Below are 24,643 nucleotides of genomic sequence, written 5' to 3'. Positions count from 1 at the left end.
ACCCACTCACCCACTCCTGCCTCACTGCTCTAGCATCCCCTTACACTGGGGCATCAAGCCTTCAGAGGACCAAAGACCACACCCCCTCCCATTGATGTCAGATAAGGCTATCCTCTGCAACGTGGTATCTGGAACCACGGATCCCTCCATGTATACTCTTTGGTTGGTGGTCTAGTCTCTGAGAGCTCTATGTGTCAGTGACAAATGGTGATAGACCATTCATTCTCCTCCCCAGTTATGTCTAAAATGAGTATCCTCTCAGCCCAGACCAGGAGACACCTCCCCATGCCCATCATGTATTTCACATTGGAGGTCTCCTCTGTGGAATCTCCTCCCTCACAATATCCCCTGGCCTTCTAGATACTGTCACATGGTGGGACCTCTTCATTCCCAACCTGGACACCCTTTTCCTCCTCTTCTCCCTGGTACCCCATATTTTTCTCAAGATGCTGTGCCCCATCAGCAGCATGTCAGGAAGTGGGAAGATGAACTGGGGGTGCCTTTACAAACAGCAAAGTGGGGCAGGCACTGCAGAGACAAAATCCTTTGTCCTCCTTTGGTTTTAGTCTGCTTACGGTTTCTGACTGGTCTAAGCTTTCTCCGTGAGACCTACATGACACTGAGTCCTTAAGTTCACATCTGCCAAATGAATAGCTTGTCTCCTCTCTAGCGAATCTCCTATTAAATGGAAATTCCAGTGTGGCAGAAACCCAAGCCCTAGAGCTGAGCTCCTGAAATGGAACACATAGTAACAGTTCAGAAAGGAAGATACTAGAGGGAGAGCAACAGCCAAGGAAGAGAGAGCATGACTAGATGCCCATGTTGACTCTACTCCCTCTGTCTATCCCCAGTCCAGGACACACAAATCCACTCTATGGGCCCTGGGTCCCATCTGGCTGGCCTGCAGTCACTCTGCTGGAGCTCTAAGAGTACACCTCCTGTGTCCAGAGAAACAGACCATGTGTCCATCCCTCCTGTCTCTTCTCTCTGCCTGAGGCTGCCTCACAACATTCCAAGTCTGTCTGCTTGTATACCGCATGCTGGTCTCCTCTGCCTAGAGGGTTCCTGGTGACATCCAGGGTTCCTTGGCTACTGTGGAGCCAGCACCCTTCTCTGTGTGGGCAGATCCAGGCACAGTGCTCTGGAACAGAAACACTGTCTCAAACGCTGGATCCTACTAAGGACTTGAGGAAGAGGAGAAAGAGGCCGTCTCCATGCAAGTGTTGAACAGGTAACCCTGGGTAAACCTGCCCTATTTCAGTATTTTCCCAGAGTAAGGAGGACGGTGTTCTACTGACACTGGGGGTTTCCTTGTTGGCAGCTAAGAGAAGCAGGGTTCTCAGTGAAAAACTTCTATATTAACCCATGCTCAACATGTTCTTTCTTCCAGTTTTGGTAAAAGATTTGGTGGGGAAGCTAAACGTGCCCAGATATATTCTTGTCTCCCATCTTTACAATGTAAACTGAATGCAATTTTAATTTTTTAAGGACCTATTTTTAATGATGGTTCTTAAATGTTTTAACCTATTTTTTTAGCCCATCATCCCTCAGAGGTAGTGGAAAAGATATGTGGGAAGTGGATTTGTTTCGAAATGGTTCTTTGGAGCAAATTTCATTTAGTAGTTCATTTATGGGTCAGCAGTGGCAGCCCAATCTATTTGCAAACACTTTATGAATATATCAGTAGTTTAGCTTGGTAGAGTCGGGATAGCAGCGGCCGTGGCACAATCTCACTGGAAAAGCCAGGCCTCAGCAGAATCGGTATGAGTCAGCAGGAGGGATTTTTAGACCAGTAAGGATACCAGGAGAAGTTCTCTATTGTGCTTTTCTCAACGAAGTGAAGATCAGCAAAGACGAAAGACCAAGAAGTGGTTTGTACAGCCAGCTCTACAAGTGAGCTCCTTTCACAGTCCACTGACTCCTATTCACACTCCCTCCAAACATCTCGTGCCCTCCATGTGCTTGGTCTTAGAGTGTGGGTCTGTCTTAGCAAAACTCTATGTGAGTCTGTCTTAGCAGACATCATTTTGCCTGTTGGTCTGAGTCCATGGAAGCAGCAAGAAGCCGCAGGACTCCATCACTCTCTCTATGGAGTTCCAACAAAAAGAGCTCAACTACACAATGTACAGCAGACTGATACACGCATGTCCTTCAAGAAGAATCCTTTATCATATGTCCTTTCACATGCTTGCTCTAATAGAAGATCCTTTCATCTATGTCTGCTTCAGTGAAATGTTTCTTCATGAGTCTGCCTTAGCAAAATGTCCTTTCACCTGAGTCCACTTCAGCGATATACTCCTTCCCATGTTTACCCCAACAAAATATCATCCGACACAACTGACTTTCCAAAGAATAAGAAGTTTCCACTTCAGCTGAGCATGCCCAGAAATGTTCCTATCTGTTTTCACAACCTTCAGCTGAGCATGCCCAGAAATGTTCCTATCTGTTTTCAACCTTCAGCTAAGCATGTCAGAGAATGTATCTGCTATTTTTCCTTTTTGAAATCTACCCTTAAGTTGAATATTCTCAATAGCATACATTTTATACTGGGAAAGCTACTTTACAGTAAAAACTGTACAGGCTCCTGGAATAAAACCCTCTTTCTTCCTTTACTCAGGGAAAATGCTGCTTTTAAGATAGCTACCACACCTCCTTTCCTGTTTCAGGACGTACACCTTCTCCATTCTTTCACTGTGCTTATAATTCTGCTGTCAGGAAGAGACGAAACCGCCATGTCAGGTAATTTCTAGAAACCAGGAAAGTGTGGCAAAGACAAGGTAAGAAATCTGATTCAATATCCAGCCCAGCCAGGCTACAGAAAAGTACCCTGCTGTACATCCATATAAATCTACCAGGGTAGGAACCACAGATCTAAGTCAGCACAAGAGGATACAGAGAATATCACCCACTAATGGGTCTCCAAGTTAAAACACTGTGAAGGGAAGAGGGTAGTTTCAGACTCAGGCAGACTTAGAAAGTTCATGAAAATTATGAGTCACGAGATTCTTATAGGAAGAAACAGTTCCTCAAAGAGAGGAGACTGCTCTCTGAGGGACTCCAGGGATGGAGTTCTCATGAGCCCACACCTTCACTGGAGTGGGCTTCCTCTGGTACACTGGCTTTGAAACACTATGTTCCTGTAAGTAACCCCAATAAATTCAAGGGTTTACCAAACTAAACAGGAGTAAAATCATGTTGTAGTCTGTTGTCAGTCAAGATGTTAACTCACTTCTCCCTAGCAAAGTAACATAACACCCAGGTAAGGAGCAAAGGGAGTGTGTGGGAACCCACTGGGCTGAACAACTGTGACAAAGCCCTCAGTCCTGAGACCCATCTGGAAAAAGCAAGATCTAACTGGGGAAATGTGGGTGTGGACTGCAGCTCAACCTTTGCTTCTGTGTGTCCTCTGGTAACTTGAGTTATTTCTCTGATAGATATTTTTACATAGATAAAGTGGAAACTGGAAATCTTGCCTCAGCCAGTAGAAGGGAAGGTTTATTTGAGCTGGTTGAAGGGAAGGTTTATTTGAAGAGTCTGTATGCAATACTCTGGGGATATAATACTAAGAAAATCCAAGCATGGTTCCTGACTACATGGGGATTGTAACCTAATGGGAGACAGTGACATTCAGCAACTCATTTTTATCACAATAAAAATTTCATTAGGAATGAAAAGCACTGAAGCATGGAGAGTACTGAGGTGACTTCAGGCAGTGCGGGGAAAGAAGGTAGCTGGATGTTCCTGAAGGACAATGGGCAGTTCTGATGGGTCAGGAGAGCATCCACTGGGAGGGAGGCATGGGGAGTGGAGAGGGGGTGTATGCTACGGTGCAGATGAAAGGACAGAGGGCAGAAAACAGGCGTGGGCTACAGGGTGCTGCTGGGCAGAGAGGATGCTGTGAGAGCCTCCGAGGGCTGTGTTAGCCATAGAGAAGAAGGCTCGGCATTACAGGCAAATGAGCAGCAAGAGGGCCATCATTAGTCCCAATACCAAGAGGCCCTTGTTTCCCATGGGAAGCCAAGGTCCTCGGATCTGCATTAAGATCAGCCTTCTCAGGAGGGGCCAGCCAGGGAGAGACACCCTTTACATAGCACCTGCCCTGCCTGCTCAGCCAAGAATGGAGCACAATATTCAGACCTATAAATCTCCAAGTTAGAAGAGCAGCAGAGGTGCCAAGCATCCGCTCCGAGTTCCTCGTCCAAGCTCCCACTTGGAGAGAAACCACCACCTACTCTGCCCTTCTGCAGCTGCATGGAACAGGAAGTAAAGTGCAGTAGTCCTGGGGCCTTCCAGCTCTTTGAGACCTCTACATCTCGTGTTTCTCCTTTATCTCCTTTAGTGTACTAAAAGAATTAAGAAGGGAGCGGAACCTGGAAACTCCCTGTCTGATCAATAATTCAAAATGCTGCTCTCCTGTGACATTTTTGCCATTATTATTCTTAGGTCAGGCTTTCATGAGTTCTCCAGAAGTTCCCTTGGGACACCAAGGTACAATGAAGTAATCTTTGAATAATTTTGTATTTTTTAATTACCCTTCCTTTTCTTCTCAAAGCACTGTGTATAAATAAAGGGGAGTGTGTGCGTCTCATGAGTTAGAGATTTGAAAGCTGACTATTCGATTCGAGTACAAATTAGAGAAGCAAGAAACTGTGTGGGTATTTGTTGAGCCAAAAAAATACCCATTCAGCTGGATGTGGTCATGTAGTCCTATTTAGAAAGAGGTGGAAATAATTCACGTGACATTTAGAAACTCCTGACATTTCAGTTTTATAATGAGCACCACTGGGGTGTCCATGGCCTTGAGAAGTGCTCTTGTGCTCTCTCGCTTGCTCTCATGCTCTCTCGCTCTCTCTCTGTCTCTCTCTCTCTCTGTCTCTCTCTCTCTCTCTCTCTCTCTCTCTCTCTCTCTCTCTCTCTCCCTCTCCTCCTTTTCCCTCTCCCTCTCCTCTTTTCCTCCCTCTCCTCCCTCTCCCTCTCCCTCGCCCCTTCCCCCCCCTCCCTCCGTCTCTCCTTCCTGTGTACCCTCTCCTTTCTGCCTCCTACACTTGGGTCTGCTTGATTCATGTCTTTTCCCTCCTCACCTAACCTGTCCTATAAAAGGCACTCTAGTAGCTTAGCTAATACCAGCATCATCTCCCAATATTCTATAGTGACTATAGAATCCTGAACTTGTTAAACATATCAGTATGCTCCATTAGAAATGCCTCCCTGATTCTGTTCTAGCTAGAGATGCACAGTTGAACCATCTGGCCAGTGAGATGTGAGCACAGGCTAGACCTACCCTGAATTATTCAGTGACGTATGCAATGAGTAGCCCAGAACAAATTGCCTTTAGACACCAGCAACCTTGATCCTAGTTACTCCATCTTGAGTATAAAATGCCAAGAAAAATGACTTTATATATCTTGTTTATAACTACACAATGGTGGTCAACAACTGTACCTGCCAGCATACCTGGAGGTACAAATTGATAAAATGCAATTGCCTCAACTGAAGCTATAAAATGAGAGCCCTAAAACAGATATGTATCAGACAGACTGTTAGAGATGGGTCGGACTCTTGTTTCCAGGCTACAGCTCAAGTCTTTTCCTGCCCATGACCTTGAGACTATTTCCAATGGAACCTGGAGTGACCCGTCACCAAGACATGGATTTGGCATCTGTAAGCCTGAACAGCTCTGTGCTAGAAGGTCCTAAGCCGCCCATGGATTCTTTTTCTGTGCCCGTATCATATCTCTGCTTGGAGTTTATGATAGCCTCTCAATACTGCAGACTCTGTAGTACTTTCTTGATTGTTTTATAAGCTGCAAGTGTGCAAATTGCCATTTAACGTCTTAGGAGTGGAATGAGAGCTAGTATTTGTAAATTAGATTAAAATAAAATAATCTGTGTGGCTGGTTAGATGGCTCAACAGATAACCATTCTGGGTTTGATCTCTGTGACTCACCCACCAATTTCTCTAAATCCTATGACTTCTACAGATGTAGCCTGGAATGCATATACAAAGAGAGACAAAATAAATAGAAATTTAAATAAAAAATAATCTGTGTCTACCAATGGCCAGCGATCAAGAGAAATTATATTACTTAGCAAATCATAGCTAACAGAACTGACGCAGTTTGTGAATTTATTGGTCATTCAGTAAATTTTGACATAGTTGAAAGACACAAATGTGGTCATTTATATTTCTGCCATGGCCTACTCATGACAGATGTCAACAGAAAATGATGGAAAACAAAACTGACTCCACTGGTCCAAGTTTGTACCTTCTACCTTATTCCTGCCTGGAAAGTTGGCTCTGGAGGGAACCAGAGGACAAGCAGAAGTCTTATAGCTATGCTGATAAATCCCACATGAATAGAATGGACAAGCAGAGAGTCAAAGGAAACCTCGAACCTAGCTCCTCCCTTAGCAACTACACCAACCTACAACAGGCTCTTTGGGACCCATGTTAGCTGTAAAGGAACCACATTTCTGAAGATACTCACATTACCCCAATCTACAGGAGCTCCCCTGCTTTAGATCCAGAGGATTTTCTGACTCTCTTGCCTGGAAATTCAATGCAGCCTGAGATGGAACATCATAGCAAGACAGTTCTCTGCTGTTTAGGACAACGGGTACTTCTACAGATGCACCTACCTACATGCTGGAATCAAGAAACTGGGCACAATATCTAGAAGCCACAGCCCAGTTTCCAGGAGCACAGTCTTAACTGTGCCTTCTGCTACTGGGATGGCCTCATAACATACTTGCTGGACTTCAGATGCTCAAATCCCTTCGTCCCCAACAATATCAGTGCAATACTGATACCTGCACTCACATGACCTCAGATCTCTTCTAGTGCAAGGGGCAATGTACACTTCTCAGTACAGCCTCCTGCCCTACCTAGGCATCACTCTCACTCTCCAGCTTTCTGGACTGGCTCTTCCGCTGCAAGTGCTCACTACCTCTCCTTCTGCACTATCTCTCTTTGGCCAACTTCCACAGGCACTTCTGTATCCCATCCCCCCACCCCCTGCCCAGCTCTTGATGACCTCTTCCCAGCACAGAGTGATGACACAGCCATCTATGTGTTGGTGAATTAATGAACTTCCCTTCCTTCCTTCAGACTCAAGCCTCTGATGTCTGTCAGGTCAGCCTGACATCCCACTTGGATGATTCCCTAAGAGTCTTCAGCTGAACATGCTGAAACTTCAATTTTTATTTTATTAAAACCAAGAAGCAGATACCATTTCATTTCACACACATTTAAAAATGGCTAGTTTCAGAAAGCAAAAATAACAAATGTTGGCCAAACTGTAAAAATAGAGTTAAAACACTGGGACATGCATATTCTCAGTGGGAACTTAAAATGTTGTGGTCTCTCTGTGAAATGAAAATACAGTAGTTTCTACAGTAAAAATAAACAGAATCCTCATTGATCTGGAAATTCTGCTCCGAGTATGGATTTCAAAGGCTAAATGCAGAGACTCCAATACACAGAGCTCTTCTCTGAACAGCACTGCTCTCAACAGACCCATAATCAACAGGAGGGAACAGCGATTGCACAGCACCACATGACTACAAGAGCCAGCTGAGCCACAGACACACATGGAATACCATTTAGCCCAGCAATGGAAGGGAACCATCTGCAGTGCTGAAGCATGGAAACCAGGACTGTCCATGGGCCCACAGGGCAAGAACTTCACCTTGAGGTACGTCACAGCCCCAGAAGAAAGGGAACTCAGACTTACGTTACAAAATGGAATAAACTTGAAGATATTGTGCTAAGTGAAATAAAGCAGTCATCAAAGGACAGAAACTGTACGCAAAGCACCTAGACTAGTCAAACGCACAGTTAGAAAGTGAAATGGTATTTGGAAAGTTATGGAAGATGAAGCAAATGGAAAAGCTGTTTGTTAGCCACTGGGGAATATGCTTTTCTCCCCAATCACTCTAGGCTATGTCTCTAGAGCTGTTAGTTTCCCAGTGAGGAATGAGGCTACCTACTCTACTATTGCCAAAAGGATGACAAGGACACCTTGCTGTGCTAGACAATGATGGATCCTGGTTATCAGAGAGAAAAGGATTGGCCCTGCATAGCAGGTGTGGCCCTGGGATGCAAGAGATCTGATGTGGTGTATGGTTCATGTTGTGATTAAAACTGATAGTTAGCTAGATGCTTCAACTGGCAAAGGTGTTTGCAGCCAAACCCGAAGATGATCCAAGTTTGACCTCTCGAATCCACATGGTATTAGAAAAAAACTTAGTCCTGAAAGCTCTATTCTGACCTCCAAACAGGAGCCATGGTAAGCATGTTCAGGCCCCCATATACACATAATAAATGCATGGGATAATAAAAAAAAGTGCACAAAATTGACAGATACTTATATTCAATTTATACATGACTGTGAATAGTCTGATCAGCAAACTACAGCATACAGCATCTTATTGTGACATTGCAACATCCAATTGAGTAGTTGAGACAGAATCACTAGGTCTTATAATATTTGCTTAACTTCCTAGACCCTTTACTGAGGAAGATTTGATGACTTCTGGTCTAGACCTACCTACCTACTACTGGGTACTTGTAGAAAGCAAAGGTGATACCAAATAATGGATTGTAGCTAGCTATGACTATATGACCAGTTACATAAAGGAGATTTATAATGTTTATATTGTTTTGATGTAAATATTTATATAGTGGGAATGTTTATATAATAGGAATATAGCTCAGTCAGTAGAATGCCTGCCTAACATGCACAAAGCCTTGGATTCAGTCCCCAGCAAAGCAAATTATATATATATAATATATACAGGTAGTATATACCTGTAATCATGGCACTGAGAAGGTAGAAGCCTGAAAATCAACTCAAAGTCATCCTCAGCGCCTTAATGAATTTGAGACGAGTAAGAGCTGCATGGAAGTTTATCTTAAAAAGCAAAAATTAACGACAAAACCCATAAATGTTTATGTATATGAATTGTGACCCTCTTACCATTTACATAGGAAGAATTAATAACATTTAATCATTATATATATATATATATTAAATATCTATGGATGGATGGATGGCCAGGAAAAGTGTAAGTATTACCCCAAAACCCAAGGAAGCTTTTGTACTCCCTTCTGGGAAAAAATTTGTGTCTGGTTGTACACAGTCCATAAGACAGAGATGTGGCTTCGCACTGTTTTTATGTGCATATGGCTTAAGATACCACAAGTAGGTTCCAGCTTGACAGAAGCTATCCACAGTGATTTTGTGATGTGGTAACTTCGTTGAGCTGAGCTACATTCCCCAGAATTCCATGTTCTGTTGGGATCTTCATGACAGATCTGAAAAGCAGAGTGCAAACACTCGTCATTTTCCCCTGTATTTTGTCACTGATTTGACTCATAGCCAAGCCTGAAGTGTTCCCTCTTCCCCAAGTCCTGCCTCAGCTTCTTTTACTCCTAGGCTGGGTATGGACAAACGACTCCAGGATGAAAGTCCCTGGCTCCTGCATAACTTTCAGGGTCTGGAGTCCAAGCTATCCTCTGCCCTCCAGCTCAATTTGCACATCCATCTCACATCTGTCTTCCGTCCATAAGCATCCGGGAGTCTAACATTTGCTGAACAGGACCAGATATAGAATGGTGGGATCCCTCTGTGGTTCTGCCTCTCTGTGAACTCTAATTTCTATATCACAGTAGTAGATGATGGACAGAAGGAGTCTCGAGGGCCTCACACTACAGTGGAAGGAAAGAGGCTCAGATTATTGAAATAGAAGAGAAACAGGATAAAAAGAAGGAAACAAATGCTGTGCTTGGAGAGGAGGTAGGAATTACAAAGGCTTTGTGGATAGCCAATATAATCTTGACTCTACTGCCTAGCAGGTATGTGACCTTGGCAATGTCACCAGTGGCATCTTACTCCTATTCACTTGGCCCACAAGTAATTAAACACAAGATGAAAACCTGACATCTTTTCCCTTAACTTTTTGTCTGGCTTTTTTAACTTTGGCTGAAAGGACAAAGATGCCACTGTCCTTAACCTGTCCTCTTGAGTCACCTTAGTTCTCTGGCACAGCAAAATCTCATAGGACAGCTCTTTGCCCAGATGAGGGCAATTATCCCTGATGGTGAAGTCATACATTGTAATTATGTAAGAACCAACTGATACCCTCAAGTGATGACAGTGCTGAAGAGATCTTTGGTTCATCTTGCAGAACCAGGACCAATAGAAGGATAACCAGACCACTATTCGACCAAGGCTGGGTTGCATACTCATGCATACCTCTGTGCCCACTGCCCTAGTTCTTCCTTTCCTAAATCAAAGCTGACGTCAGTGTCCCAAAGTTGATTTGTGATTACTTCTGTCCTTTCTCTGTTTTCACCATTATTTGACCTTTATTTGACAGATAGCTGGACCTAGCCTGTTGGGACTAGTAGAAATGAGAGGTTTTGCCCGAAAGGCTCTGGTAACAATACTGAAGGTTGTGCTGTTTCTACTGGACCTTGCAGGAACACAGGTAAGTGTACCACTTTCTCACCTCATTGGTGCATTGGTAAAATAGGGTCGGAAAAGGTCTTTCTCTTAGCTACTAAGCAAGGCAGGCACCTTCAGGGGAAGATACCTGTGTTAATGTACATTCAAAGTATCCTTTCTTTCCTTCCTGCTGAAAACTTACACTACTAGCTAAGCATGCCCAGGGGCGTTTCCGTCCATTGCTCTAATCTTTTACATATGTGTTCCATGACTTTGAACATAATTTTTGTTTACACTGAAAATTATGACTTTAAACTGAGTATGCTCAGGGATTTATTACCTGAGCAAGTCAAGAATCAGCCAACCCCTAACTGAGTATTTATTATATCCATACATAAAAACCTCATGCTTCACTTGTTCTAGTAGGACATGGCTTGAGAAATGCAATGATGACTGTGCTCTCTGTGCTTGCTACAGGTAACAAATCTTCTCCCGCCTTTTTAATGTCTTCACAGTATTTATTTCAGATCTGCATTCAAGACCTGAACCCACTGCACTGGGTTACAATCCTGCAAATATGCAAAAGGAATTTCCTCTAACTGTGGGCTCTTAGCCATTTGCTGTAACAAACCAGCTAGGTGCTTTGCAGCCCTCAGCACTGTAAAGCCAGTGAGATTATGACTCCCCCTTGGAATGTATCCTGTTACTTTTTCAAGACTAAAATGTAAACACATACCATACATTACATCTATAGACCAATTATGCTGGGGTAACATGGCCATTGTTGCTGCTGGTGAATGATCAATGATAAACTACACTCTGTAATTTCCCACTGACTATTTCCATTGTTCTTTAATGTCCCACTGATCTTTTGGAAATGAAGGAATTTCACATAAAATGCATTGCTGGATGAACTTCAATCTTACCCATAATTAGATAATAAAATTAGTTACAGTAATTAAAAGGACTGTGGTAAAAGAGTCAATCTGCCGTTCAGTTTGATCCTGTTCCCAAACAGAAATTCAGCTTGGAGGAGACTAGAAATCAAATACTGACCCTTTAGGACAGAAGTGGCTCAATGGGTAAAGCATCTCACTTGCTACCCCTGAGAATGTGAGTTCAGTCCCTGGGATCCATATGGTGCAAGAAGACGATCAACATGTGTGAAATGTCCCCTGATATGCACCATGGGTTCTATTACACACACACACACACACACACACACACACACACACACACACGGGTGGTGGTGCTGGTGCTGGTGCTGGTGCTGGTGCTGGTGCTGGTGCTGGTGATAATAATATAAATGATTTTTTAAAAAAAAAGAAGAAAGAAATCAATGTCCCTCCTTTGGGCAGGAAGGCTGTTACCTGTTAGGGGAAAGTGCTCATACAGAAGATTTCCCATATCACCTAGGGCTGAGACCATTTGAGAAACTTTGATGTAAGGTCTTCAGTTTTAAAGTTTAGGCTTTCATTTGTTAGTGAACAGGGAGTAAACTGCTTGATTTACTCTACTGAGTTTGATTTTCCACACTGTCTCTAGCTGGTCTATCTAGCACTCATTGGCCATTGCTAATGTTTCTGCATACTGTAGAACTTGCAATTCTTTTTTTTTCCTAGAAATTCAGATGTAGTATGTCTAGGATAGGACAAGGAAACCCATGTTTGTAAACAAGAGCCCTGGGTAGTTTTTGTTACCTGGCAAGGAATTGATTTTGTTCAGTAGCTCTCACTTTAGAGTCACCCAGCAAGATTTAAAACTGAGGATCAAGACAGTGATAGGCCATCCAGACCAGCTCTTCTAATGAAGAGAAAATGAAATAAATGATATTTTAGAAGAACTAATTAAATTCAGAAGCATCAGAGAGCTATCAAATGCAGTGAACTCTTCAGCCATCAAGATCTCTGTGAGAAAAAATGCACAGAAGTGAATTTAGTGATGGCCGAGCATTTGGCTCAGAATCTTTGCTGAACCTGAAGCTAAGCCACCAAGCTGAGGAGCTGCACTTTTTATCAGAGAGAAGCTAAAGGGAGAAATGAAGTAAAAACTGGAAGCCTCTGAGGCTAGGGTATAGCAAGGTATCTCTCTGCCTGATTCCTAGCAGTGTTACTAATAAGAAATATGGTAATTTTGACTGGATAAATTCCCATCTGATTTCCAAAGGCAAAAGTGGATCTCGTCTAGACCCTCGTATTATCTTCAAAATTGCTCACACAATATCTGCTCGCTAATAAACAAACTACAAAAACCAATGAAACAAATTAAAGATAGACACCCCCAGAATTCAAGAAGATAAACACAGAGAGATATCCAAAGAGGTCCTGATACTGGCCTTATAACATAAGAAACCCCAAAATAAATGTAATTAATACATCCACATAAATAAATTTAAGAAAAGAAATAAATCCCAATGAAAAATCGTGATGTGAAAATATAATAAAGCAAAGAACTCATTAAACCTAATGGTAAAGTAGACACAGATGGAGAAAGAATGAGTGAATTCAGGAGAAGCATCAGAATACTTGTATTGAGTAAATGGAAAGAAAATCATGCATAGGACATACTGGAGTGGGACACGGCAACACATGAGACCCCATGCATTGGATGAAGGCCAACACACATGTGATTGGACTTCTGCAAGAAAAGCGCTCTGGGGAGGTAGTCATTTTTATAGAATAATAGAATTTCCTGAAACTAACAAAATATGTCACCACAGTTTCCAGAAGCATTATAAACTTCAAATAATAAATACAAGGAAAATCATTTTTAACCACAGTAGTAAAGCTACTTTTAATTTTAAAGGCAGTCGGGAACTTTTACTTCTTTCAATTTTTAAAATTTAAAACTAAAGCTGAAGACACATTCAAAATTTCGCTCACTGGTTTGTCATTAACTTCTTTCCATTACTGATTAGCTGCATGAGACTCTCCCAGAGCTAAGCTATATCCATCGTGTGGGCAGCTGGGGTGTGCTTTCTACCAATGCATTCTGGACCACTGTACTCCTCTGTTTTCTGCTGCTAACAGCACAATGTCTCAAACTGGGAAAATTAAAAGGAAGAGAGGTTCATTTTGGCCCACAGTTCTAGTTCAATGTCAAGGGCTATATCTAGCCTTCTCGGCTCAAATGATCACACAAAAAGAGACGTGGGACACATATGCATGTGGAAAGAGCATATGCATGTACTTTCTGGTATTTCTCCCTGTTCTTACAAAGTTACCAACAGTACTCAATCCTAGATGTTCTATGGCAGGAAGCACACAACTGGGAAAAACCAGGCAGGGAATAAGTTCTCAGTGCAAAGTGTCTCCCAAACAGAAAATCAGTAACCCCAAGCCCTTTGCCTCACTTTATTATACATGGCCTAGAAGGTATTCAGCAAACTGGAAGAAACCTCAAAAGAGTGAGAGGGAAATAAAAGAATAGAAACATGACAAACAACAGGCCAATGCCCAAGAGCTGCCATAGGTAGCTTAACATCTTTGTGTTGGGGAGAGGGGCTGAAGTTTAATGACATCCTCTCCTACTTCTTTGAGGACCCTCATAGAACTGCTACAAGTGTGGCCAGGAAGGACACTTTAGTGTGGCCAATGCCCATGTTATAAACAAAAAAGACAATGGAAATATGACTGGCCCACTTTTTTTCCAAAAGGGAGAATCATCTTTTTTACAAAAGTCTGAGGAAGACTGTCAAAGAGGATCAATGGTTACCTTTGACTCTGTTTCTAGAATCAGAGGAGCCCACATATGAGGGGCACCTTCCCCAGTTTGATTTATGGGGGCCTATAAGCTGTTTAGTCTCCTATTTTCTGGCTCTGCATAATAGCAGCTAGAAGGTTTAGCCAATATCAGTAGCTTATGTTGCATGTATTTCCTCAGACCTGCAGCCCACAATCCTCACTGGAATTGATAAGCAAATACAGCAGGACCAATTCACACTTCCTTTAGCATGGGCATTAGAACTGTTCACCCACTCCTAGTATCAGCTGGTTTTCACATCCCACTGCTAGGAAGAGACAGCTTATCAAAAGTCAACTCCAAGCACCCATTTCAGCATTCCTTGACTTCCAAACCTAAGTTCCTACACTGCTCAACCCATTCTAGTTGGCATCTGAGATAACTCACCCAACTAAACCATCACTACCTACAAGTCCCATAATTTATTTTCTCAAAAACTCCCAATTCTTTCCCAGGTACTCTCAATATGCCCTCAGTCCTGAAGTAAAGAGAGGAAGACCTCTCATGCGTAAGTTTTTGGTCACCATCTGACTCTGTTCTTAATACTCCACTTGCAACAGGCCTGTGGTGGCAAACAAAATTCTTGATGGTACCTTTGTATTCTACTAAGACATAATTCTCATGCAAACCTTTTTTTTTAAATCTTCACGACTCTTTTTTTTTTAATTTTTATTAGATATATTTCTTTACTTACATTTCAAATGTTACTTCCTTTTCCTGTCCATAAGGCCCCATTCCCTCCTCTTCCTGACCCCCATACAGGTATTCCCCCATACACCCCCCTACTGCCCCCCCATATTCCCCTGCACTAGGGGGTCCAACCTTGGCAGGACCAAGAGCTTACATTCCACTGGTGCCCCAACAAGGCTATTCTCTGTTACCTCTGCAATTGGAGCCCAGGGTCAGTACATGTATAGACTTTCGGTAGTGGTTTAGTCCCTGGAAGCTCTGGTTGGTTGGCATTTTTGTTCTTATGGGGATGTAAGCTCCTTCAGCTCTTTCAAACCTTCCTCTGATTTCCCCAAAGGGGGTCCTGTTCTCAGTTCAATGGTTTGCAGCTAGCATTGACCTCTGTATTAGACATGCTCTGGATGTGTCTCTCAGGAGAGATCTATATCTGGTCTCTTTCAGCATGCACTTTTTAGCTTCATCAATCTTGTCTAGTTTTGGTGGCTGTATATATATGGGCCACATGTGGGGCAGGCTCTGAATGGCTGTTCTTTGAGTCACTTCATGCAAACCTTCTAGTTCACACCTCTAGACCTATATGATGCCGTCTGCTATTCCCTAGTATGTCTGATTTTCAGTTCCTATTTGTCTTTGCGTAATGAGACCCTAACTTCTGGGTTCATCAACAAATGAACTTGGGCTGTCCCATTCTAGGGTTTCCAAGATAGCTAGCTAGTCATGGCTTAGTTAAGAGTCTTTCTCCATTAGAGAGCCTTCCCAATAACCTTCTTATGTGGATTGCTTGCTCATCTTCATCCCAGTGGGAAAAAAAGCTGTCAACTCAAATATGATGAACGCTGCAAAGAATGGTTTCCCTGTGGTTACAAAGTCTCCCCTATTCATAGCACAAGTACATCCCCAAAAGGTATAATTCTAAGGCTAGGTAGTATATTTCAAGGATATCACTCTTGACCAGCAATCTCAAGAATTGGTCTTAGACATGGACGCCCCTACCAACGATAATTTCACTCTTTCTAGGACTGGCAAGATACTGTCATTTCTGGATCCCCCTGTTTTTGACTCAGAGCTAAGTGACTTCACAGGTCTTGTGGAGACCAAAAGCTGGACTTTTGATATGTAAAAAGACGTACCTACCACCCCTACCTTGATCTTATTGCACCTAAGAAAAACCTATCTATATGCTCATGAAAGAAGGGGGAATCGTTTTGGGGTCCTTGCACAAATATGGAAATGGCTCATTCATCTAGTAGCTAACCTGTCACAAACCTCTGACTCGGTGACTCAGAGCTGACGCCAATGTATTTGAATTTGGGCTTCAGTCACTTGCTTAAGAACCTAGGCTAACACTGTATTTCCAGGTAAATTTCCCCAATATGCCCATTGCAAGGGGCTTAGATACTTATCTTTATACTTATCTCTCTTTCCTACTCTGAATAAAAGGACCACAGAGGTCATGAAGAACTTCTAAAAGTCCATTCACTTGGTTTCCCTTTCTTACTACAGTTAGATGATGGCCTGTGGAAGGTGGATGAAGTCCTAAATGAATGCGCACTGTTGACCTGAGCATGGTTATCTTAAGGACCACAAGTGCCTCAGATCCACAGGAATAGCAAGCCCTTCCCTGAAACCCAGGAAGTTCCAATCTCAGCATTCTCATGAGGATGATGGCAGTCTGACCCTGCTCCCCTACAGAGACCCCCAAAAGAGATTAGCTACCCTACCCCCTCATTTCTGCTTTATCAATAGATGTACTGAGGTTTCTAGGCTGCCACTGCTGCATCTCCAACCCAGTGCATGGTCCACACAATACCAGCATTGGATTACGTATCTTTGTCATTTCTTCATTCCCATAGTCCCAGTCATGCAGGGTCAAGTCTCCACGTCAAGTCTAAAGCCATGCTGGTCAAGCCAATGACCAACTTTTACCTTATGTGTAACTCAAAACATTCTGTGAACCTCTACAAATGAAGTGTTACCAACATGCTGCCCAACACTGGCAATCATCAGGAAAGTTAGAGAGAGCCAAACAGACATTAAAGAGGCTCCTTACTGGATCACTGGGGAAATCCATCCCTCATTGCCAACATTGTCCCCAGTGGCACTCCTAAGGTCCCATCTCACTCTCTGAACTGAGACTCATCTCAGATCATTTGAGATCATATATGGAAGGCCATTTTGGAAGACAAATCTTTCTTTTTCAGAATTGTAAATTAAGTGTATGCAGGTTTGTGCATGTGAGTACAGGCAATCTAGAGGCCAGAGACATCTGATTCCCCTAGAGTTAGAATGATGGGCAGTTGTGACCCACTCAATAGGGATGCTGGGAACAGAACTCATCATATGCAAAAGAATTATATGCTGTTTAGCTCTCTGTCCAGACCCCAGACAGTGTTTACTAGACTTTGACAGACATTATCCTGTCTAGTACATTACTTATCAACTGCTGTATCCTCACAAATGTGACACTAACAGAGGCTACCTGGTGCTTCCAGCCTTCCCTGCTTTCTTCGCACAACTTCACCCTGTCTGAGAAACACTCAGTCACACCAACAGGTGAAAGAAAGAAATAATTTTATATCTCCCAAGCTACTTTTACTGCATCCTGGGAGTGGTTTTTAAAAGAATCTACTTTCAATTAAACAAAATCTGAAGATTTTGTTTAGAAAGAGAGAAGGTCTCTCTAAATATGATTAAAATAACATCCTCTTCTTCATTCCAAGTCTCTCTTACACCTAAACCTATTCTAACCTAGTCTCCATTGCAAGCATAAGAGCTGACCAAATTAGTCTCCTTGACTCTGGAAACTACACAGGCCCATTACTCCTCAAAAGTCTCACAGACAGCTCAATTTGTCCAAAGTCCACTGAAGTTCATGGCCTCTGATATAAATTTCGGGTTAAAATTATATATAGAATATTATTCAGTGGAGAGCTAATCTGGAACTCCACAAAAACCCTGCTTACCTAAGTCCAAATCCCTCTACACTCCCGTGGTGCTTGTTTCTTCAAGTTGGCACAAGCTACAGTCAACTTGGAAAGAGGGAACCTCAATCGAGAAAATGACCTCCACCAGACTGGCCTGTGGGCAAGTCTGTGGTTCACTTTCTTAATTGGTGATTCATGCAGGAGGGCCTGGCACCCTTGGAGCAGTGGTGCTGGGCTACTGGTCCTAGGCATTGGAAGAAAGCAGGCTCATCAAACTATGAGAAGCAAGCAGGTAAACAGCATTCTTCCTTGACCTGTGCACCAGTTCCTGCCTCCAGGTTCAATGCCTTCCTTGACTTGTCTGGATGATGTACTACAAAGTTTAGGATGAAATAAACCCTTTCCTCCCCAAGTTCACCTTGCTCATGGTGTCCTACCGCAGCAACAGGAACCCTAAGGTAACTACAGGGTAGCTTAATGCCATTACAGTTGTGCCTATGGACTCCAGTGTTCTGGGCACTACTGGAAACCTCCCTAGGTCAGTTTCTTAACCCCACGAATCATATTAGCCTGAACCTATGTCTGCCTTGCAGCTACCTGGACAGGAACAGGTACATTAGCCTCTATCCCTTCCAAACCACATTTCATCAGGACTCTATACCCTTGCAATAATTTCCTCTCTGACCTAAACGAGAACAGCACTGGCTTATTGTGAGGTTCTTGCCCTCACCCTCACTGTAGATATAGGAAATCCATTTTTACTGCTCAAAGACTATCCCAGAACCATTGAGCCAAGTAACTATATTAGCCCAAGAGATTTCACTAATACAGAAACAGTGAGATGCACCCAGAGCTGTTGAATTTCAACACCATTAAGCCCTACATCTGCTGACCTGTGCTCAAGGCAGAACTTGTTGCTTTTACATCAACAAATCCAGATGAATAAAGCAAAAACTAAAATACTGAAGGTGCCAATGATGTGGGTGAGCAAAGAATAACAAGATGAATTGGTGGGACCTTAAACCCAATGTCTGGTTGTGACCATCCTGTTTGCTTCCATTTCTAGAAGTACACATGGCCATTTGATTCCTTGTATGTGGTTTCTCAAGTTTTAACCTGTCTGTCAATTTGTTTCTTCAAAGGTCCAACAGTTCTACTCTGGAGAATACTTCAACAAAGTTTTCAACTCTGTCCACAGGAAGCATAACTTCCATTAGCCCACTAGACCAGACAATGAGGGTCTTCTACCAAAATTACTGGGTAAGACAAACACTGTGAAACTGTTGTGTGACTTTTCCTGGGAACACAGCAAGTGTCTACTCTCTCAGAAAGTGAACCTGTGACAGACAACATTTACACTGTAACATCCAATATGGCTAACCACTGAGGATTTTATTGAGGTCACTAAGAGGATTCTGCAGGAGGATTTATGTACAAAGATCCCAGATAACTTAAAAGCAGCTGTATCACCCCAAAACCTACCTCAACATAGGTGACTCCCAAAACTGTAACCCCATAAGGCTCTCTAAAAACTGCAAAGCTGAGAGGCTCTCTATGCAACCTGTGCTCAGATGCAAATTCCAATTTGACTGGTCAGAGTCTCCAACCTCAGCATTGTTTTCGTCTTTTTATATGGCTGAATAGGGGTCCTCAAGAATCTTCCAGCTTCTGTGTTCAGAGACATGTGAGCTTTTGTTTCCCTTCTGAAGCCCAAGAACCTCCCTTTTCTCTCTTGAGGGAATACTGCATTTGAAGTAAATGTCGCAATTTGGAGGAAAATTCCAGTTAACAGACACTTGGAATAATTTCATTTGATAAGAAAACTGGGCCAAAGTCTATGTAGCTTTTCCAATTTTCTACAGATCAGCTATTATATTTTGTTCTTTATCCATTTTCATTTTCATCCTTCACCACAAATCTAAGAGGTAGATACTATGATTATTTCTCATTTTTAGAGGCAAAAAGAAAGTAAATTATTTCTACAGACAAAGAGGCCATAAGTAGCAGACAAGATCTGAAACTGCATATGCCACCCTTAGGATACACAGAGCTTCTATGCTGTACTGCACCCAGTACCCATGCCTGCCCTCACTAGTAAATGATGCCCTGTGCAGCATCTGCCTGGCACATGGCACGGCAGCCTGCAGAGCAACAGGGCCTATCACTTCCTGGCCGAGCCACTTTATGCTGTGATTTTTACCCATGATCTTCCCTTCAGTGGCCCTCCACTTCTCCATTTGGAAAACAGGGACGAAGATGCCCATGTTCAAAATGGAATTAGAAATAAATGCCTTTGACAGACTCTTATTACCCCACAAGGTAAGCTCCTGAATATGGCTGACATGGTAAAGTGTTTGAATCCCACTGTGCTTGGAAGGACCTATGGGGTACAAGCCCCTTGTACCTCTACAGGCCTCAGGAGCAGGCTGCCATCAAATAGTAGCTGAAACCTTGGGCAAGATGCCACTCTGTTCATGGACAACTGGTATGGATAGGACCTCAGCTCTGAGTAGTCAGTAGCCAACATCCTGCTCACTGAGCAAAGCATAGCCCTGTCTCTAGGGAGAATGAGAATCATGCTATAGTAGCTATGGTTCTGTCCAACAGTTCTTTTTTCTTATTTAAATTTTGTCCCTGCTTGAAGGACAAAACAATAGCTGAATCATATAAAAAGGTATGTCGGGCCCTAGGCTCCAATCTCCCCCTGCTCATGGAGAACATTTCTTAACCACATTGAAATCAAAGTTTATCTGTGTACTTATGTCACTCCCATCACTAAACCAGAACAAGAACATGAACCCTTATGACCAGGAACATACATCTGCTGCTACCTAGTCAGAGCTTCTGCTTGACAGTGACTGTGTTATCTTTCTGTTTAAAATAATAATGTATAGAAGGATGCCAGGTGACACTCTCCCTCTTGTAGTCTCCAAAGTGGGAACAATACATAACAAATATCAACACCTTCTAAAATGATGGACACATTGTTTTATCCTGGATCCTCAGAAAAACAGGCACCCAGGACAAGGAATTGTGCAACTCAGTATCAAGAAAACAGGAGTTGGGAATGGGAAGAGAGGAACAGTAGAGACAAGGCCACCTTGAGAGTGGCTTAACTAGCTGATGACCACCATTGGCACAGAAGTTCCATACCTGGGATTCATGTCAGGATGAGAAGAGAGCAGGTTTCATCAGCTGCCTCCTAGCCTACCTTGATCAAGCATGGCTCCTTGAGGAATTGACTCCTTCACACTTTCTGGTCTACATGCATGATGTGTATGAGTTATGAAGATGGCTCTTGCATGGGTCTTACTTAAATGTGGCATCCCAGAGTAGAGAGCAATGCAGGTAAGAAATAATATACCTATCACAGGATAAGGAGAGGGGGCCGTAACACACATTCATACAGATTTGTCAATAGTTAGCCAACATTTTTTTGACCAGTTCCCTCCACTGACTCAGCCTCAGGATCAATTTAAAAAGGAAGCCAGGATCAGAGTCTCTGAAGGAAGGGAATTTGCAGGTGTAGAAAGTGCTATGTCATTGTCCTTTCCCTCACCATGATACCTTGCCAGTATTCCAAACCAAGGAGAGGTTCCTTTCAACTGGAAGTGTTTAACAAAAGAGGAAGTTGTCTCCAGGCAGAATCACAAGTCCAGTGATTCTGGATTCAAGAGATCCTGAGAAACACATGATTATATGCATTTGTGAAGATGGCAGATATCTGAAAGTTGTGCTCTGTCTGGAAAAGCCATCAAGAGCAGATCAAACGAGGAGCTAGGGACACTTGCAGCTTGGTGAGCATTTAGCTAAATGGTCACCTATGTGAAGACCATACTCAAGCCAGCATCAAAGAGGCTTGATCAAGAGAACTGCCAGACTGAATGAGGGACTTGGGAGGGGTCTGTCTACAGGGCAAACAGTAATCAGGATTATATGAGCTCAGCCAGCATCAGTCTCTGCAGAGCTTACTCTAAGTCTCACACAGCAGCTCTATGAACATCAGCTGGCTGTGTGCGATGTAGAAGACTCCAATGACCAATGGCTGTTTTCTGGTAGAAACCTGAGAACCAGGAGAAAAGGCACAAGAGAGCAAAATCAAATACTTCACTGAAAACCATTCCCTCTGCTGAGATGCGATGAGAGGGGAACAGAAACAAATATAAACCTAGAGAGATGAGGATGAAATTCCGATTAAAAACAGAAATGTTTTAATGAAAATAGAACTTTGTGGGGGTTTTTTGTTTGTTTGTTTTGTTTTTCCACTTCTAGAAGTGAAAGATAATAATCAAAGTAGTATTTTAATTAGGGTTTCTATTGCTGTCAAAAGACACCATGACCATGGCAACTCTCATAAAGAAAAACATTTAACCGGATACTGACGTCCAGTTTAGTCTGTTACCATGATGGTGGGAAGCATGGTGGGATGCAGATGACATGGTGCTGGAGAGGAGCTGAGAGTTCTACTTCTGGATCAGCAGGCAGTGGAGAGAGACATGGGGCTGGCTTGAGCAGCTGAAACCTCAAAGCCCAACCCTAATGACACAGTTCCTCCAAAGAAGCCACATCTACTCCAACAACTCCACATCCCTAAAAGCACCACTGTCTATGGCTTGTGGGTGCCGTTTTCATTCAAACCACCAAATGGAGCTTCATCCCAGAGTAGGACTCAAGGAAAGAAAAGAGGTTCCCAAAGGTTTAAAGGAGAATGAAGGTCTGGGTTGTCTTTTCTACGAATGAGACTTATCCTTGAAACTGAATGCAAACTCTGATCCTCACATAGTTACAGCTATCATGTGGATAATGGGGCAAGTAAGATGGTTTTAAATATAAAATTTACTAAATTAATTTTGTTTAAATTTAAACTACCATTTGGGATTGGAACCACCATACTAATGATTATGTCTTGGAATCTAGCTAGTCAGTTGCAAACCAAACATGCAAAATGTAGACTTTCAGGTCACACCTTGAGACAAAAACTAGACCAGCATTCCCACTTGAACCTGATTCCCATACCAATAAAGTCACGATTTACTTTCTGGAATATCGAGCTGCCTCTGTCAACTTTTCTGTTCTGTTGTAGAAAAATGAGCTCTTAAAGTTCCTTTTTTTTTTTAAAGATTTATTTATATGAGTACACTGGAGTTGTTTTCAGACACACCAGAAGAGGGGACTGGATCCCATTATAGATAGCTGTGAGCCACCATGTGGTTGCTGGGAATTGAACCCAGGACCTCTGGAATAGCAGCCAGTGCTCATAACCATTGAGCCATCTCCCAGCCCCAGAGCTCTTACAGTTTTTACCACACATACTAGATGTCACACATCCCTGGTCAGGAATTGAGGGTGGGAAAACTGCAACCTGGTTGGAAAACACCCTTTCTGAATGAGAGCCAGGCTTGGGCTATATATTCTGTAGTCAACAGAGCAGTATGAAAGGCTGTTAAGCAGGCAGGGGATGTTTTATGGGTGTAATGCTTGCAAGCACAGAAGAAAGTTACAGGAGATGGTAGCACTGATAAGTAATCTCTACAGTCCACTGGCTCTACCTATGTGTATCTACTGGAAACCATTTATGTGGTTTATCTCCTCTTATTCCAGATTTGAAGGAGAGCAAATATTTCGGAACTACAGTGGTGCATTTATTCTACAGTGAGCATCCATGGGGATATCAATCCAGATCTTCAGAACAATTCAGTATTCTTTATCTCTAGGCTTGAAGGGGTAAGACACATCCTTGAATTGTAATTCTAAAGAGTATTTTCCTGCGATCAACCAAGTAGTCATCATTTACAGTATGGTCCTTGCACTTTCATTCACGATTGAAAGCTTCGAAAGTGTGCTTTTTAAGCATGTAATGATTTTTTAAAAGCATATAGCCAGGACATGAGCATATTTTGTCCCCTTGCATTGGGGTAGTCTGTTGTCATAATAGGACAAAATGTTAAAACAGAAAATACTTGTGACTGGTGGTAGGAAGACTGAGAAGAAAGCACAGAGAAAAAGTGGGAAATTTAAAAGAAATTCCAGTTTTTATTACTCTAGTCCCGAGAATCCTTTGATAGACTTCAGGATTTAATTCAATTAAGTTGTCCTGGATGTTAAATGAAGATCGCCATCAGCTATTCACTCTGCCTTTTTGAAGGTTGCATATCTGGTACCATGTAGGGTCTGTGCTTGAGGGATACAGATGTGGGAGGAGGGTTTGGCCACTTTCATCCCATTGAGACACAATCGTTTCTACATGGATTCCCAAGAACAAGAACTCACCCACTGTACTATAGAGTCTCTACTAGATCAACCTTCCCAAAATAGACAAATGCCTTCCAAAGATTCCTACGAGACAACAGCAGACCAAACATAAGTCATCAATCACAAAGTCATGGCTGAGCAACAGTTGCTGATGCCTTTGTTTCTGGAGCAAGCTGTTCACAAGCTTCACAAGGAAAAACTCATTTTGCCAAGAAGTCAGCTCAAAAATTTGAAATGATCACAAAGATTTTTCCCACGTGAGGATTTGTGCCTCTGTGGCTCACAAGGGCTTTCACATCTGACATCCACAGTGATGCCTGTGACATCTACATCACTGGGAAGCTACAGAGGAAGACGACGAAGGCAAACTCACCTGTTTAGAAATGGACAGCATCCTAAGATGCCAACTTTCAGGGCTGGGAAACATGGCTCACTAAATACAGTGGCAAATATTTATACGTTTTAAAGTGTTCTCACTTAGTAGAAAAAGACATAAAGTAGCATGCTGTTTAAAAACCACAGATTCTTTGTGCCAAAGAAATGTGAATGCAATAGAAACAAAGCAATGGGGGGAGAGACAGCCATATCC

General features: G+C 42.7%; 1 protein-coding gene across 1 annotated transcript in view; it reads right to left on the bottom strand.

Annotated features, from left to right (window-relative positions):
* Nucleotides 1-6,100: 6,100 nt before the first annotated feature.
* Mthfs (methenyltetrahydrofolate synthetase) overlaps nucleotides 6,101-24,643 on the bottom strand; it is a 72,492-nt gene continuing 53,949 nt past the window's right edge. Inside the window, exon 3 of the mRNA XM_039081167.2 lies at nucleotides 6,101-9,315. Within this exon, the coding sequence (XP_038937095.1) occupies nucleotides 9,305-9,315 (11 nt within the window). The 3' untranslated portion in view covers nucleotides 6,101-9,304. The remainder of the gene's footprint in view (nucleotides 9,316-24,643) is intronic.

Source organism: Rattus norvegicus, chromosome 8 (genome assembly GCF_036323735.1).
Source record: "Rattus norvegicus strain BN/NHsdMcwi chromosome 8, GRCr8, whole genome shotgun sequence".
In the NCBI taxonomy this organism is placed as follows: domain Eukaryota; kingdom Metazoa; phylum Chordata; class Mammalia; order Rodentia; family Muridae; genus Rattus; species Rattus norvegicus.
This window is presented reverse-complemented; position numbering and strand designations above follow the sequence as displayed.